At 39.1% G+C, this 19,241-nt stretch overlaps 2 protein-coding genes across 2 annotated transcripts; one reads left to right on the top strand and one right to left on the bottom strand.

Annotated features, from left to right (window-relative positions):
* Positions 1-3,811: 3,811 nt before the first annotated feature.
* LOC139135610 (uncharacterized) lies at positions 3,812-13,242 on the bottom strand. Its single transcript, XM_070703090.1, has 5 exons — positions 13,159-13,242; positions 11,273-11,576; positions 9,141-10,881; positions 7,656-8,597; positions 3,812-6,590 (listed from the first exon to the last, which is right to left on the bottom strand). Exons 2-5 carry the CDS (start codon positions 11,483-11,485, stop codon positions 5,335-5,337), a joined length of 4,152 nt encoding a protein of 1,383 aa, XP_070559191.1. The 5' UTR covers positions 11,486-11,576; positions 13,159-13,242; the 3' UTR covers positions 3,812-5,334.
* Positions 13,243-15,594: 2,352 nt separating this feature from the next.
* On the top strand, positions 15,595-19,009 carry LOC139135609 (histone-lysine N-methyltransferase SETMAR-like). Its single transcript, XM_070703089.1, has 2 exons — positions 15,595-15,744; positions 16,829-19,009. The coding sequence occupies exons 1-2, from the start codon at positions 15,655-15,657 to the stop codon at positions 17,657-17,659; spliced, it is 921 nt and encodes a 306-aa protein (XP_070559190.1). The 5' UTR covers positions 15,595-15,654; the 3' UTR covers positions 17,660-19,009.
* The last annotated feature ends 232 nt before the right edge of the window (positions 19,010-19,241 follow it).

Genomic DNA, 19,241 nt, shown 5'->3' with positions numbered 1-19,241 from the left:
GAGAGAGAGAGAGAGAGAGAGAGAGAGAGAGAGAGAGAGAGAGAGAACGCTGACATGGAACTAAAATAATTTTTAGAGTGTCATTTCCTTGTCAGAGCAAATAGTTTAAATGAGCCAATTATCTTCAGACGTGCTATCCTAACGACCGTGCGCATTGTGCCGCACTAAGTCATTCGTTGAGAGAGTCGTTTTAGACCTAAAAAAGCAATGTTAAAGAAACGAAATATCCATGCAACGGTCATAGCATGCAAAACAAACGGTTTTTTCACACGTCACATCCTGTGAAAATCAACCGGGCATGGGAGAATTGCGGATATTGTAGTAGATTTGGTTATCTTTTTGCCCTGTTGCAGATGATACTGTGTGACGTAACACGTTGGTCACGTGGTAATGGTCTTCCTACTCTATCGTAACACGCAAATTTACAGATGCCTGTTACTGCCCTGTACGTCGGTAAAGATTAGTGCAAATAAGGTTTCATTTACAATTACACTGACCCAGAAAATGTTGGGTTACCAGGTTGTCAATCAGGATCACGGAATGGTTTGGTTGGCATTTTGAAAGTAAAACATGTCAAGAATAAAAACACCTTCGAACTATTTTAAAATGTAAGCACAATGATCCTCTTACAAAGCTCTGTAAAATGTCTTTCCCCGAAATTTTGGAAGACAATGCTATACCAGATATGAACTGAGAATGCTCACGTGTTTCATTATATATTGCAGTTATGTGTAAATTTGAACCTTTGCCACATGTTTGCAACTTCATTGAAAGTATTATGATCAACATAATGAACAATAATCACCGCCGATTAATTCTAAAAGGTCATGAAGTATACAAATATGTAATTAGCTGAAATAAAAATATTAAAGTTCTTTGACTGCTGTCATTGTATCACAATTTTATATAGCAAGTGTAATTACCGTTGGCCAAGTCCTTCAAGCCATATATGCCGAGCTGTGAAAGCTCATTAGATATGCAAATTATAAATTAGCTGACATGAAAATGTGAAATGACTTTGATATTGTTTTAACCAGGTACCATAATCATCAATGTACATAGTTTGCCAACTTTGATCAAGTAAATCCCAGTATATATCCCTAATAAGCAGAATTCATTAAATATGTAAATTAGGAATTGGCTTAAGTAAAAATGCTTAATGATTGTCAATAATGTTGTATCATGGTATCTGCAATATATGTAGAAAGTTTTGTCAACTTTGGTCAAGTCAATTCAGATATATATCTCTAATTAGGAAAGTTCATTAAATATGCAAATTAGGAATTGGCTGAAGAGAAAATGCTTAATGACTTTCAATAATATTGTATTATAGTGTCTTTAATGTACATAGCAAGTTTCGTGAATTTTAATCAAGTCAATTCAGATAAATATCCCTAATTATGAAAATTCATTTAATATGCAAATTAGGAATTGGCTGAAGTAAAAATGTCTTTTGACTTTCAATAATGTTATATCACAGTATCTTTGATGTATATAGCAAGTTTAAACAACTACAATCAAGTTAATTCACATACATATCCCTAATTGGGAAAGTTCATTAAATATGCAAATTCGGAATTGGCTGAAGTAAAAATACTTAAAGACTTTCAAAAATGTTGTATCATAGTAGCTCCAAATACATGTAGCAAGTTTCATCAACGTCGGTCCAGTCAATTCAAATATATATCTCTAATTAGCAAAGTTCATTAAACGTGCAAATTAGGAATTGGCTGCTGTTTAAACGCTTAATGACTTTCAATAATGTTAGATAATAGTATCTTTAATATACATACCAAGTTTGGTCAGTTTTGATCGAGTTAAATCAGACATACCATATCCCTAAATAGGAAAGTTCATTAAATATGCAAATTACCCACTATCTTTCATGTAACCCCTTAATGGTTCCCACTGCTGATATATCTTGGTGTGATCAACATTTGTAGCAAATCTCATCAAATTGTGTGTAGTTGTTTTTAATGTATATCCGTTTTTTCTAAAATCATTAATTATGCATATGAGCAAAAAATATGCAAGCCAGACCCACCAAAAACTTACCAGTTCTTGCCATTTGCTAACTGAATATATGTACCAGATTTGATTCTGATCTGATTAGCCGTTTTTGAGATATCGGACCAACAGACAGACAGACAGACACACAGACAGACACACAGACAGACAGACAGACATCGCTGCGACATATGCCCACGTGTGTAAACACGTGAGCAAAAAATGAAAATCAAAAAGAAACATTTTTAGAGTATCAAAAAAGAAATATCCAGCCATGGCCCTAGAATGATAAATAGAGGAAAATAATAATTCATCAATTTGCGAGAATTGTGTGACGCTGGCTAGCAAAACGTATACCATCAACCAAACGACTGTCGGGTAATCTGTAACATCACTTTACTGGCGAAGACACCGTAATGTGTCTATCGACTAAATGAAAATCAAATGGAAAGTTGGTATCATTAGAGAGGGGTCCGAACTATCAATACGACAATAAAATTGCCGAAGCTTGGAAGCAAAATTTCAGAAACCGGAGTAATTCCTGTAGTTGGGAGCATAAGTAGGCCTGTGGTAAAGTGGGCCTCGGAAACAAGTTCCAAACTTGAATTCACATTTGCACAAGGTATGAAACTTAAATTATACCATTTACATGTAATATGTACAAATAATAACCATGGCTCACTGTGCAAATACTTAGACGAGAACATGAAATTACTTCAAATTTAGCTATTCTTGATGTTGGCCATTCTGTGAGGTAAATTTCCAATGTTACAAGTGTTGCACGGAGTCATGGTAACGACGGACGTTCGAGACCGAAGGGATGTACTGTTAGTATGAGGGACTGAGTAATTATTACAGGCGCATGAGGAACGGAAATTTATTACGTTTGTCATACCACAGTGGGTGGAGTGACTGTGGTATGACAATTACTGTGCGCAAACCGTATACATGTATATGCACGATACTCAAGAACCGTTCAGATATTCTGTAGGAAATTTGTTGTTCATTATTTCGTCAAAGGATTTTCGCTATTTTAACCTTCATATAAAAGAGGGGAGAAGTGGTTGTTTGATGTCAAATGCAGTAAGTCTTGTCTGCCGTGTGCCTACCAATATTATCCAGCCAGCATATTATGCATAGTACCCCAAATGGGCCCAGGTAGAGTACCTGTGATGGTCCCTAACGAGATAATGCGATTGTACACCTTATGATGTATAGCGCCCTCTATAAGCAATACTTGTATATATTCGTTTTCAAGCGAGTATTGTTACTCACTACCATCACTACTGAATATCACGTTTTTACTCAAACAATGCTGTCATACAGTAAAACAAATAACCAGTGATTTTATTCGATTTGTGTTATTTTACAATTCTCATTCTCATAGCTTTTCATGCTCTACACACAGGTGCTTGTGCGCTAGGTTGTCGGCTTGATCTATCCATTATGTACTTGTTGCTCTGCCTTCCACCCCCAGGGCTTCAACCGCAACTTTCACCATCATGTTTAGCCCAAACCCCATTGTTACCAATAATGAATTGTGCATCTGTTTACAGGGAATTGGGGTAAACAATTTGATAATTGAATATGGATTATATCAGCAGGGTTCCCAGAGTCCCAGACTTCTGAAAATAACTGAGTTGGGTTGGCCCATCCCCACGGACAAGATATAGAATGGAATCTGAAAGGGTTTGGGAAACTGATAACGTTTCCCAAAGACATTTTTGTGCCGTTTATACAGTACAGTTCATCACAACTTACATACAGTCATGTAAAATCAAACACTGCCAATTAAGTATGTCACTTTACATTAAAAGTCTAAAGTTTATTTCTTCACAAGGACAGATGAACATTTCCATTTCATGGAGATGATAATTGTCAGCAAAAACACGTCTGTTTCAAACAATGAATACAGAAAAATGCACACTCACAATTGTTAAATTAAAATAATTGACAAGTAATACATGATCAGTCTACACTCAGTCGCAGAGAAATTCACCTTTCACTCACATCATTAACAAACAAGAGTAAATCTATGCCGTTCAAAAAGATATGTACTTTATGTGGATTCTTTCCAGCTGCAGTGAATTCATGACACTTTGCATTCTGGAAGAGACTTGAAAAGCTACTCGTGTACAGTTGAACATGGGTCTCTCTTTGATCTAATTTCATCATCACCTGGACATGAAGAATTATTAAATAATTAAAAGCCACTACATTTAACCCTACCATACCATAGAAATGGATTTGATTTAATTTGGATACTTTCTAAATAAAAAAAAATTGCTTGCATAATAAAATGACTATCTGCAATAAAAAAGGATTCATTGCATAGCTGACTTTAGTTGCTGTCTTTCATACTCCGATGCAAGGTGATACAGTGAGTTATTTATGAGAATCTGTTTATGGTGAGATTTTTATCAGAATACTACAAACAAATTCATTGTAAACAGGCAAGTTCTATACAGCAGGATAATACTACATGTATGTTAACCATTGTAACATACTCCAGCCATGTCTACATTTCATGATGTGAACATTTTCAGTAAAGTTTTCGCATTTGATGATAAACGTAAAAACCATTGTTGGTATATATGTATTTATTGAATGGTGTACTGAACAGTAAGTAAAGTTACCCACAATTCTCCTTGATTTGTGCACTAAGGCATGGTTCCTTACAGGCTCATTCAATTTTATTCATTTCTGAACAATATAAAATCAACTTTTCAAAATTTAATTTCAAGATTATTTGCTAACAGTATGCTCCAAAATTCTTGATTATGTTACAATGTAAGGAGTAAATTGAAAAGCCACATGACTGTTACTAGGTGAAAGAAATGACACACTTTTCAAAGCAAAGTTATGAGCAACTAAGGGGGTCTCATACCATCTGTCAGACATGTACATATCCTTTGTCATAGACACTAAAAAAAATCAATATCCTTTCTATTGCCAACACAAGTGCAACTTACTTCCTTAGTTTCAGTGAAAATATGGCATATGGTTGTGGATCATCAAAACAAGGTTTTCAGAATTTGAAAATACATACCACACTCTTTTCTGTCTGGGAAAATTTTGCTTTTATGGTTCAGTATGCGATCTCAGTGAGTACAAATCAAGGATCATTGTGGTAAATTCATTTACCTTGTACTATGTAATGACTTTTGTTGGTTGTTAGATACATACATATAAATTTACATTTTTTTTTACAAAATAGAGCATAAATATTATATAAAATATAAAGAACATGAATATTTCATGTACTTCCTTACCTTACAAACTTACATGATGCTTCATATCTTAATATCAAATCTTACATTTGTTACATTACAGTTTTGATGTTTGAAATTCCAAAGGATTGTAAGGAGGGGGTAGTCTGTAATTGGGTGGGGGTCCACTGTACTCTGGTTGTGGTGAATACGCCGGTGGGGGTGTTGGCATTGTTCCTTGGAGGGGTATTTCCCTCAAATACATAGGGTCTTCATCAGAATCTGACTGGTCAATTTCCGGATAAGGAGGGAGTCTATAAGGTGGAGGTGATTGTGGTCTTGTCTCCGGTAATTCCGGCGGAGCGGGCGGCACTCTGGGTGGTGGAGTCGCCACGTAGGGAGCAAAGTCGTTTCTCATAATGGCAGGCTGAATTGGCTTCTGGCTCTCTTTCAGTGCCTTTTCATCCGGTAAAATAATAGGTCGCCTGTCGTTTGCATACATTGGTTTTTCCTCCCTCAAGATAAACTTGGTGCCCGGCCTCTTTCTTCTGTAGACGCAACACGCAAGCAACCCGCACAGGAGAATCAAGAGTGCTATGACAATGGCTGGAATGAGGGCCTTTTCCCACTTATCCCTCTCAGAAGTCAACGGTACGACGACGATGACTTGTTCTGACGGTTTTGGAGTTGTTATGACAGGTCCACACACGCCTGTCAGCAATAGCTCTGCTTTCACAGGGACATACTCTGGCGACATCATCATTTGAAACGACTCTGTGACATCTCCATTATCATAACTTAGCTTTGAGTACAGCCTCCAGATAGTCTGTAAGTCACAAGTTTTTGTTTGTACAGAGGTGTTTGAGTAAGTCCACACTACAGATCCTTCCACTATAGAATCCACTGATAAAAATCTGCTACTGCCATCTTTATAATACTGAGATATCTTTCGTGCTACGTCATAGCGATTCTTGCCCTTGGCCATGAAGTTAATGTAATCCTCATCGAAAGTGATGACAAACTCATGAGAAAACACGACACTCAGTTTTAACTGGATCACAACTTCAAGAGCGTCCCTTGCAGTTTGTCCGACTGAATCTCTTGCAAGCAATATGAACTCAACTGGTCTGACACTGTAGTCTACAGCTAGTGGTATCCCATAGATCATTTGTTTGTCACCGTCATACTGAATCCATGATGATTCCGGCAAAGGCTCTCCAGACACAGTCATGAGTGCAAGACGAAGGCTTCGGGTGTCACCGTCTTCAAAGTCATAGAAGGTGTCTGCAGGTATTACGTATTCCAATACCCCTCCAACTCGGATGAAAAGCTGATCAATGTGATTTATCAACATAGGTCTTCTGTCTACTGGTGCTAATAGAAGAAAAAGACAGTTCAAAACATAACTATCTCGCAGCCAATGAACTTGAAAAGTAGATTTTCTTGCGTACTCCCTAAATCACATTGATCTGCCTACTAGTCTCAACCTGGTATGTGTTTTATGTCCAGTGTTACTGTCGACAACTGAACTGTAGTGGGGACTAAAATTCATTTGCCAACAATAATATGGCATGTTATACACAATGCAGTGTGCTGGTGAAGCTGGCAAGTTGTATTTCAGAATACTTTGGGAGGAAGGAAAAACACAGTACTTGTTTTTGAGTACAAAAGTAACAACAAAACGATGAAAAAGTTATACATAGCATGGTCCCTTTCAAAAATCTGATCGTTTAACTCTGTCATTGCTTCCACCTTTCACAACCCTATTGTCCTCTAATAGAATGGTCAATCTATACATGTACATGTACATGTAGGTGAAGAAATGGGAATGCATGAGTTAACAGAAGGATCAGTTTGATTGTCAGTGGGCACAGAGTCAAATGACAGAGATATAAGCAGTTCAATGTCACCCCACAGAAGTTTTGATTTCAACATGATATCTCATCCTCTTTAATGTTCAGAAAACTTGGTACCATATGACTACATGTACGTTGCTTCAGGAATATCTCTCACAATTATCAAGTCACATGAAAGACAAGTAGAAGTCCACAGATTACTGTGTCACATAAATTGTTTCTGAATGCTCACAAACATCCTGGATGTGTACTTGGTCACCATGTACCATTTGCTGGTAAATTTGCCTTTAAAAGCATTGTAATAATGTTTTTGCACAAAATATTGAGACTTATATCCTTGTACATTTTATATATCATTATTGTCCTTGATGTTAATGGATCTAAGACAATATTTCCAGTGAATAATGAACACAGGTGCAAATCTTTGTATTTTGAGAAACATGTATACTTGTATATTACCTCTCTCTAGGTTTCTGTAGTTATGGATAACTCTAAGGGCTGTATTATTACAGACGCAAGCTGTTGTTTGAAACTTAGGGAGGAACTCCAAATGTTTCCCGACACTTATCCCATGTAAACTTACCTTCGGTTGGTGGAATACTGCTTGATATAGAAATACTGGACACTGTCAGGGATGGAGTTGGTGTGATGGGTGTCACCATGCTTGTGCTGATGACAGTGGTGCTGATGGTAGAGGTGACCGGGTATGACAATGTCAGCGACGATGATTCCAACGGAGAAGTGCTGCTGGAGGGAATGATGATTAATTCCGTGCTTGATGCTGGAATGTATGGAGTACTTGTTGCAAAGACCGGCAAACTGGATGAAGTTGGAAGGCATGCGTCATAGAGTCGCAGAGCAACCCAGATGACTTGGAACTCAGGTAGTAAGGTGATATTGAAGTTCTCCTGTGGAGCGGTATCATCATCAGCCATCTGGTTGTAGACTTGAAATATCTCCTCCCTGTCACAGTACAGCTGACTTAGCGACCCATTACGAAAAGTAAACAAGGTTGTGTCTGGGTATACATAGTTGTCGGATATCTCATCCACTATCAGATCCTCCAGGTTCTGGTCATTGTAAAAGCCTAGAATGTCTCTTGCAAGCTCATGTCGATTACTTCCCGCTTGGAGAAAGAGAGGATAGCTGTAATCCAGTGATAAAATAAACTGGTGAGTGATGGATTCGTTGAGTGGTCTTGGATTGATGTAGACTGTAAAGTCAGTGCTGGCCGTTAGCCCCTCTGAATCACTTGCAATCAGTTTGTACTTAGCTGGCGACAAGGCTAGATGTTCCTTTAAAGGTATGCCATACACAACCTGTTCGTCACTGTCAAACTGAATCCACGATTTCCTTGGGAGTTGAAGTCCAGACGATGTCTGAAGGGACAAGTGCAGCCTGTCTGTCAAGCCTTGCTCTGGATCATAGAAGGTGCCAAGTGGAATAGAAAACTCCAAGATATGTCCGACTGTGATTTCAGCATCTTGCATGGGAGTTAACACAACTGGTGGCTTATTGATGTATTCTGCAAGACAACAAATACAGTACATGTCACTCTTCGGTCACTCTAATCCCAAAATATAAACACCTACTTGATCTCTATATGGCACAAGCAATTTGACATCTCATTCAAACAAAATATCACACACAGTCACATTAAATTTTTTCACAATGACAACTCCTTAGAAAAATATATTTTGTTATGTTTGACTTAAGCAACACTGATTTGCAACCAAATATGTGGATACGCCCATTAAATCGATGGAAATGGAGACAAGTCCATTCTGAGTGTGACTGAATACTAATAACGTCAGGGATAACAATACTGCAATCAATTTATATTCTGATGATGTTTAATACACTGCAACAATGTAATTACATACAGCTGTACCACTAATCATTGTCTTCAGCTTCATTGATCATTCTGTTAAATTTCTAATGTACTACCAAATTTCTGACCAAACAATACACCAAGTATCATCAGTGTCATGACAATGCATCATCACCATCGCAAAAGCTTGTAAGAAATATATAACAAAGTTTTTAGGTTTACGGTAACAAACTTTACCTGGTGTGGTTGGTATGACTACAACACTGCTAGACACAGATATGCTGCTTGTGACAGGCGTTGGAGTTGGTGACGGAATAGCATCACTACTTTCTGGTATGCTTGATGTGGTAATCACATCAACAGATGAACTCAACACAATGCTTGAAGTCAGTGCTGGAGTGGGTGTACTTGATAACGGTATACTGCTGATGACTACCACTGAGGGCGTTGGTGTGATCACCGCCGTTGGTGTAGGAGTCACAAACACTGGTGGTTCCATCGGAGTACTGGTCACTAGCTGACTGGTGACACGTGCCACTGAAGATGATGTTTTGGACGGAGAGGGTGATGGGGAGGGGGAGGGTGATGGGGAGGGAGAAGGAGATGGGGAGGGAGATGGAGACGGAGAAGGGGAGGGAGGAACTGAACTGCTGATAGGTGGTATACTTGAACTTGTTTCTTCCACTACCAATGAGGTTGTGATTAAATCAGTTGAGGAAACAGTTGCTGAACTGGAAACAACGTACTGTGAACTTGTTTCTGGAGTAGGTAGAAGCTCTGAACTGGTCACTGGTATCACTGTTGTGGTTTCAATTGGAGTTACACTTGGTGATGGTGTTGCAAAAATGGGCAAGCTTGTCATCACTGAACTGGATGGTTCAAAGGAGCTTGTTTCAATCGATGATGATGCAACCAGAATTGATGTAGAGCTGATGACATCCAGGGTTGTGGTGGGCAAAGTAGTTGTCGAAAACAAAGAACTGCTCTGGTCAGGTACAGCTGATGAAGTGTCAGCAACCAATGGGCTGCTGGTGACTGGAACAACTGATGATGTCACAGGAAGAGGTATTGTCCTTGTGGTGAATGGAACAGTCTTGGTTGTTGAACTCTCATGGGGTACACTTGAACTAATCCTCACAGTACTGCTTGAGGTCATTACAATCGTAGATGTTGGTACATGTACAGTAGGCGTGCTCAGCGTAACTGTAGGTGTTGGAATGGGGGTACCAGCTAAGCCTGCTTGAATCTGCCTTTTCCTCCTCACAGCCGAACTATCAGTGGCCTTTTCAGATGACACATGCCATCCAATAACAGGATACCCTGTCACGTCTGTTAGTCGGCCACTTTTAGCATTGTGGTCAATAACCATGGAAAAATCATTCACTTTCCTGAAGGCTCCACAACTGAGAAGCCACGAAATCTCTATTCCCCAAGCATTGCGAAGAACATTGTTTGGATCAGCGTTGCCGGGTCCGGCAGCTAAGACAGTGCTATCAAGCAGTTTACCAACTGCTGAAGTTCTCCTTGTTGCTAAAGTCAACGCACTTTCATCCAGAGCCAGGAAACTGGCTAACTTTTTCAGCAAAGTTACTCTTTGTGAGCCACTCAGTTCAGCCAGTCCAATGTCCAATATCAAAGTGGAGAATGTCTTTGGTGTTCCTGGGCTACAGATTTTTCGTCCATCCCTTCTGTTGGCAGAGCCTTCAATGTCCTTTCCTGTGCTCTTCAGGGGGAATGCCTTCACAGGGTTCAAAGGTGATGCTCTGTATGTTAATGTGCTGTCCTCATCAAACAACCTGACATCTAGTAAAAACACATCAGTTACTGTGATTGCATTTTTCTGCCCATCTTTGCCACTGGCAGTCACACTGATGTACGTAAAGCCTTCATCCTTGATTACTGGCACGCCATACAGGGTGTTTGTTTTGTTATCAAATTCAAGCCATCGAGGAAGACTGCTGCTGCCCGCCTCTGTGACCTACAAGCAAAAGTCAATAATATTTGGTTGATTAGTATCTTACACATTGAAGAATTAGAATACCATACTTTTAGTATCCCGAGTTAAACTGACATTTTTTGACACTTGAAATAACACCTTGAAATGATTTGTAAATACGGTAATATATGTTATACAGGACTAAAAGCAGACACTGCATATATAAGAAGCTTAATGTATTGGGGCAGACTCCAAAAATGATTATCATTATTCCATTCTTTATGGACCCAACTTTACAAATACCCATTCCTTTAAGCTACGGTAAACTGAGCAATCCCATAATTAATCAAATGTAGCGTCTAAACTATTGGTAAACTATGCAGTACCGGTATTGGTAGATATAATTACATAACAACCAAAAATATTCCATTACCTTATAATGGACTATGTTCCCTTTAAAAGCATCTTCCGGCAGAGTGTACTCAAAGACTTTCCCAGCAACAGTGTGAATGTCAGGAAGGCCTTTGAAGACAGCAACTGAAGTTGGTTCTTCAATACGTTCTGATGATACCAATAAACAGCACCATGTTGCAAACACTGCTAGCACACAAAACCTCATCCAAGGTGACAATCCAGGTTGAGTCATGTTGGTCAGCTGGGAATTATCCTTATACTTGGCATATTTATCAGTCAAGGAAAAACTGATGCATTATACTGCCCGAACATCCATATGGCATCTGAAAAAGTAAACATAAATAAAATAAAAAAACTATCTTGAAAAGTCCATTTAAGGTGGCATTGCACATATTACAGTGTATTTTGCTCAAAACAATTTTTTTCACAAAGATTGTTCAACCCTTGACGCGAGGTTTTTTCTACAGTGTAGGCAAATGGGATGGAAGTTGTCTATGGTCGACCATTTGTAAGACATCCTTCAATAGTCAAACAACATCAGCAACTGCTCGTTTGCAACAATATTGGTGAAAAAAGGTCAATAGCGATAATGTCCTTTATCTCAAGATTAAAATATTGGAGTTTTTCCTTTAGCATGAAATGCAGTCATAAGTTTGGTGAGAAAGAAGTGTAAATTTATGCACATTTAGGCAAACAACCCAATTTCCTGGCTTCTTTTTTCTACTGTTTTCAACATTTAAAAAATTAACTTCACTCTGGCTGGGTAAAATTTTGTTAAATGTTCACATTATGTTCGTTACATACTATACGATAAAGCAACAATTTTGTTTGGCAATGAAGTTCCAACATATTGAATAAGTGCCATTTCAATTTTGCTTACTTTGATATTTTTGAATGCCAGTCTTTCAACCCCTGTCTTATAGAATTAATTACAAATTAAAACAAAATTGTCAGTCTTTTCTACATAAACTCCAGTATCAAATGATATATTTAATTTCATATAGTATCAAGTTTTTGACTAAAATTAATTATTATTATTTATACCAAACTTGAGGTTTTCTATCCCAATAGGTACCCTTCGATTGCATGATTAGAAAAGATCAAGTTTTGAGACAAGTCCATCCAATAACCCATTGTAACTGAAACAAAGATGCGGTTTTGTTGTTTGGAAAACTTTTCCAACAAAGTGCAGGATAAGATAGAGCACCTTATAAAAATAATTTATTATAAAATAGGACCCGCTGAGTTTAGATGCCTGAGTAGCACAAAAGTTCTCTATCTTTAATACAGTATGTATGAAACAACAGGACAGAGGAGGGACTCCAAGTGTCATGTGGTTAAACGAAAATCTGAAAATATTTTGTTCCGAGGAAGCCATACATTGCCTACTGTGCAAGTAAACACTTTTTGTGTGGTTGACAAGGTTGGCCCTTTAAGATCCTATGCATTAATAGAGCTAAGGACCTAAGGTGACTCGACAGACTTCAAACATGTCCGGACATGCAAAAGAATTTCACACAGGACCTAGGAGCTGATCAGCTCAAGTGCATTATAGGTATACAAATCACCTTCCCATCGGTTTTACCAGTAAGCCCGTAGATGTTAGTTCATTCTTGCAAAATTTAAACAGCAAACAGTTTAGACCACACCTAAGTTATTAAGCTGATGACTCATATACTGTATTTTCACTCTTTTGCACAGTTTAAATTATGGATGGACCCAACTGGATTCACTTTCGCTGTCACTTGCACTTTAGATATGGTGGACAAAAAATATTATGCGCTCCTGCTGAATTCTCTGACACTCCGGTCCGCCAAAAAGGCAAATGTAAACATTCAATATTACAAATTCCTCAGTAAATCAGTAATCTGACTGTTTAATGATGATAAATTGAAGTATAGTTACCTTGTGTTTACAACCGATAAGCCTCCGACCCAGCCTACGCTATCGTATCGATCGCGTCGGTTTCCCAGAGTGAAAAGGTCACATTACCCACAATGCCATTCAGTCCCCCACACCGAAATTTCCCATTTACATGTGATCGAATCCTCGCGATACTTTTGTTCTTATCAAATTTGATTATTAAAATATTATATTAACCAAGGATCTGACAATTTATCGATTTACTCGGCCATGTCGCAAAACCAAAACGAATATAACATGGTTGCTCCCGTCATGCATTGCTACTGAGCCCTGCCCCATTTCTACCGCTGGCTACGCTTTGCTCGCCTGACTTCACTGAATGAAGGAGATCGGGGAGCGGAGCTGGAGTGAAACTAACAGACACGGACTGGTTTCTTTGAAATACTATGCAGAAATAGCGAGGGTAAAGTAATAGGCACACTCACATGTAAGGTTTAATACATGAAATTTATTGATCATAACTTCCAGAGGAATATTATTGTTTGCAATCCCCTAGTATCCAGTGTACAGTAACTAAGTTACACACTGCGAGTACTTCTCTGCTACCTCCATGATCTGAGTGATTCCATGGAGGGTTCCCAGACACTTCGCACCAAAACCACTTCGCACCATACCATCTCGTCCCATACCATTTCGCACCCAAAACCACTTCGCACCAAAACAACCTCGTACCAAAACCACTTCGCCCCAAAAGTCATGTCCCCCAAACCACTTTGCCCGAAACTTATCTCTAACTGGTAAAGCTGAAAATTAAACCACCTTCCTGTCATCCTGGGACTGAAATCTTGAAAGTGTACGCATTTCGCAAAATTGACATCGTGCAATTCCGCGCACGGCACCTGAGTTGTAGCATTTGCGTGTTTCTATTTTCTTATTTCTATCGTTTATGGTTTCATGCAACAATAAATGGTTTGTGGTAGCCAAAATGTCCTAACACATTAATGCTTCCAAGTTTTAGGTAAAAACGACCTTATGATACGTGACATCGTTGTTTCAGGACGAGTTGACGGTACTATACTTTGGGCGAAGTGGTTTTAGTACGATGTGGTACTTGGGGCGAAGTGGGTTGGGCGAAGTAGTACTTGGGACGAGGTGGTTTTGGTACGAAATGGTTTTGGGACGAAGTTGTGTGGGGCGAACTGGTTTTGGTGCGAAGTGTCTGGACCCCCCATGGAGCGTAAAAATGGAATTACAGTCAACTCGCACTTTTTCCAACCCGCCCAGAACCAACTCGCCCGTTGTTTTGAGATAGGGTGTTGTAAATTCCATGTACGTTAACCCGATGGCCCGAGGCCAGCTATTTTCATGTCATGCCAGGCCAGTAACTCGTGAAAGACGGTCCTGCTGTTCCTAAAGAAGTGAGCCAGTACGCAGTAACTATCCTTATACGTAAGAAGCCGAACGAAATTTATTCTTTCAAGAGATTTGCAAAACGTGAAATTCGCAAATAAAAAGTTTTCCCTGTTGGCACATATTTCAAGCCGCACCTGTGGTTCTCTATGTTAGAAATATTTGTTGTCAGAAATAAAACGTTTTATGCGTACCAGTTGCTGCGAAAACGAGCCCTGCCACTCCTTGACATGTTCTTCCACTCCACTGACCAAGCTACCCGAGTGGCAAAGGCTACGGATTCGCAGCAAGCGTACCAGTAGCTCTGCATGGCAGGGCTGTGTGTTTACCGCGTTATACGGCCTCCCTATAACGCTGGTAAACACACAGCCCTGCCATGCAGAGCTAGCGTACCAGGTACTCATAAAATTGCAAAATAATATCGGGCGAGTTGGCATCGGGCGAGTTGGTATTGGGCGAGTTGGAATCGGGCGAGTTGCTTCTGGGCGGGTTGGAAAAAGTGCGAGTTGACTGGTACCCTAAAAATGTGAATCAAATCACAGTCCCTCTATCCAGGGAGGGACTGTTACCAAATCATGCAAATGCATGCAGAAAGACAAGAGAAGCCTTCGTGTAGCAGGGACCCTCCTGGCCGGTTAAGGATGAACCAATTGATCTTTTCTCAGTTTAGACACAGTGGTTTAGACTGAGGCAGTGAAGGTTCACTTCTTGATCTGATCATAGGTTGCTTAGTAGCCTAGATTCTATTCGTCCGCTTGCCTCCGTACCTCCGACCCACTCCCTCAGGAGTGGGTCGGAGGTACGGAGGCAAGCGGACGAATAGAGAGGGAGTGGGTCGGAGGTACGGAGGCAAGCGGACGAATAGAATCTAGGCTAATGGCTTAGCTGCCCAGTTTCATCTTAAGCTGTGGAACATATGTGATGAAGTAAAAAATACAATTCTCATTAGTTATTGAAGAGATGAAAGAGCAGAAGTCATACCTTCATTTTATGTAAAAGACACTAGTCAGAATTTCACAATGACCATTTTCTATGCATTTAGTTTATATTCATTGCTACCTGGTAATTATTTTCATTGACTTAAGAAGGAAGACTCTTCATTTCAATACAGGTTGAGAACCTACCAGTATGGATGTGGTAGATGTGTGTAATGGTGAAGAGAATATTCAAATTCACTTTGAGAACTTTGTAGACAGTGAACCATTTCCAAGTATAAAGGTAAAACATATACACTGTCACTGATTGAACTGTAATCTTGCTCTTGGTATTGAACCAGTGTCAGTCTACAATTGTGCCAGTCTACCAAAAATCTCCTGCCCTCAAAAATAATGAGAAGCATTCCAAAGATTAAAATACCTCAGAAAATTTCGAATGCTCCAAAGTTTTTTAACTTTGAGTGAGTGTACCATATTGGTCGTAATTATACTAATGAGCAGGGAGAGTTAGAAATCAATCGTAAAGGCAGAAATAATGAGCACCGTCTGTTACGTTATTATACACTGAATACTCCATGTGCCTGTGGGGCCTCCACTACACTGCCATCCAGCGTGGGGAGAACCCTGAATTTTGGACTCAGTCAATGTTTTGTTTCTTCCACTTTACCAATTGTGTACACATATTCACTTCATTCATGTATTCCTGAAACAATACACCATTCCATGCTTTTATCTAGTGAAACTGAAAATAGCCATCTCCGCCACATTCTATGAAGGGCTGTGAGTTTGCAAGTGAGCCAAAGTAACTTCCCTCGGAAGCCAAAATTTGATAATGTTATTATCAAAACAAATTTTGTTTCAGTTCCAGTGGGATTTTCTTTCACCGTGGAATTGCCCAAAAGAGCCCATTTATATAAATGTAGCCTTCGCTTTAGTTATGTTTATTATGAAACAAGGATGGATATCATTTCTCCATCTGCTAGGTCAGTTTAAGAGCAGCATTGACCCAAAACCATATATTCACCCACTTAGCTTTGCATGTTATTGCAGCTTTAGTCTATAAAAATCATGTTTCTTATCTATATATGTTAAATTTTTTGCTAAAATGCAACAAATGTGACATTTTATTCTTTGCTAGTTTGCATGAACTGACTTGACCTGATGGTGACATATGAACTTAGCAGGACAATGGTTAATATTGTATGTGTACCCATGAATGTAATTCCATTTGTGTAACGATGATGCGAGTTCAATCGAATTTGATTTAAAATTTGTAAAATGAGCCAGATGTCTGTGCAACTTGAATAATCATACTAGTATATCTCCATAAGTGACGTGATTGTTTTCTTGTCTATAAAATGTTTCAGTATACACCATTCAATGTTACTGGTCCAGGCTGTCAACACGATCCTTGTGAAGTACTCTACAGTGGCTGCCAGTGTCATCAGACATTGTGTGATAAAGGTTGTCCATGTATAACCAGATCTCTTGGACTAAGTTATGACAGTAATGGATGTCTCTTATCTGGCTGCCACTCAGGCAACAAACCAGTCCTTGAATGCAACAGCTCATGTATGTGCAGTCAGGCCTGCCAAAATCGTGTCGTCCAGAACGGAATAAACTTCCGTCTTGAGGTATTCCGCTCTGACAAGAAAGGCTGGGGGCTGAAAGCCTTGGAAAACATTCCCAAAGATAGATTTGTCTGCGAATATGCAGGGGAGATCATCGGTTTTGAAGAAGCCAACAAGCGGGCACTCAACATGTCCGTGGAAGACTCCAATTATATTCTAATCTTGAAAGAGCACTTGAAGGATGGGAAAACTCTGAGGACTTGTGTTGACCCAGCCAACATCGGCAACATTGGCCGATTTATCAACCATTCCTGTGATCCGAATTTGTACATGACGGCTGTCAGGGTTGATAATGAAGTTCCAAAGCTAGCACTCTTTGCAAAACGTGAAATTTTTTGGGGGGAAGAGCTAAGTTTTGACTATGCTGGTGATCCAAATGAAGGCGTGACAGATCAGGAAAATTCATTCGTCAACAGCCCGCATTGTCAATATGAAGGTGGCAAGTCTTTGAAATCAGTTAGGATTTTTGATAAGCCGTGCTTCTGCAATGCAAGCAACTGCCGAGGCTTCTTGCCATTTGATGAGGACCTATACTCAGAACTTGCTGAATTTGAAAACCAAAGTTAAATCTACTTCCAAGGGGGAGGATCCAAGTCTTGAGTATGATGACTCATCAGATTTTTAGGAATCAGGCCGATGAAAACCTTGCACAAGTTGTCCTGTCACGGCTGAAATTGAGACTAAATGTGAAATCTTTGAATACATCAACTCCTCCAGTGGTGCAATTGGTAGTGACCTATTTTTGCAAGAAGTAAGCACCAAATATAGGATTAAAACTCTAGAGTTTTGACCATGGTGGTTGTAACCCAGCAAGGCAGTACTGAGTGATAAGGACATGAGCCAAGTTTTGTAGAGAAGGCAAATAAAAACTCTTCAAAGGGTATTCCCAACACCAAACAACTTTGTGAACAGTCCGCTCCGTAGGGACTGGTTCCAAGTGAAAGACACAGAGGCTGTGTTTGCTGTTGCCAAGGTAGCAAAAACAATGAGAACAGTTGAAGGGGAAAATGGATGGTCCAAATGGCTGTAGATAGCAGGAAACCTGTCGATGGCTTTGACTGTAGAATGAACAGACAAAGCAAAGTCATGGACGGTACATGTACTTGTATGTGGTACGGATACCATTACAGGAATAATAAATATGTCACTGTGGAGACACCTGTATTGACGCATCTCTTCACTGGGATAGTTACTAGAAATCTTCCTGTAGGAAGCAAGGATACCATCAGGGAGGTTTTTGGTAAAACTTTTGTTTCGTTTCAATGAGTTTTTGATTCTAATGTTGCTCTCTGCCTCGGCCATACAATTTCCTTACCAAAAGACACATGTACATGCATTCACAAGTTATTACGTCATAGGTGAAGCTCAGAAGATACATGTAGCTTGACTGTCATAGTGTCAGTAAGCATCCCACATACATCAACTTTGCACTATTTCTCAGGAACCTCCTAATCAGAAGCTTTCTTGTATATATTGAGTCCCTAGAGATGATCTTCCATGAATTTGTTCAAATGACGACAAAATTTGTATTTGCAAATTTTGGGGGAGCTCGACATTCTCTCTATTATTGGTCAAATTGGAATGATTGCCTCCCTAGAAAGTTACATGTCTAATTTGAGAGCTATTTGACCAGCAGCATCAGAGAAGATGATTTAATGATATTAGCATTAACTTCATAAATGATAGTTTTTGAATATTTTTAATTTCATTACAAAATTTCTCTTCTGTGAAACTGCTTGTTGACTGACCTTGAAACATGGTCTGTAGCTTGCTGAAATTGCAAAATTAATGTAAAATTTGTTTTGCCAAGTTCAAGATTTTCAGCCAGATTTAGTTTTCTCTGAAATTACTTTCATATTTTTTGATGAAAGGTTCCCTTAGTCGACTTTATTGTAATTAAATCAAATGATGATTGAATTTTTTTTGTCCAGTTATATCTTTGGAATCCTTATGTCTTCATTCAAACATTTTTGCTTCTGTCAATCATATTTGGGAAATATCTAATGTTGAATATTAATTTAATCAAGGAATCAAAGTTTGGTTATGATAGTTGCATCACAGAAGTGTAATGTTTTGCTGCTTAACTAAAAGTACAACTACAGGTTTGCTTCTAATCGGACACACATGCTGTTTATTACCATGGACAATG

Source organism: Ptychodera flava, chromosome 6 (genome assembly GCF_041260155.1).
Source record: "Ptychodera flava strain L36383 chromosome 6, AS_Pfla_20210202, whole genome shotgun sequence".
Taxonomy (NCBI): Eukaryota; Metazoa; Hemichordata; class Enteropneusta; family Ptychoderidae; genus Ptychodera; species Ptychodera flava.
This window is presented reverse-complemented; position numbering and strand designations above follow the sequence as displayed.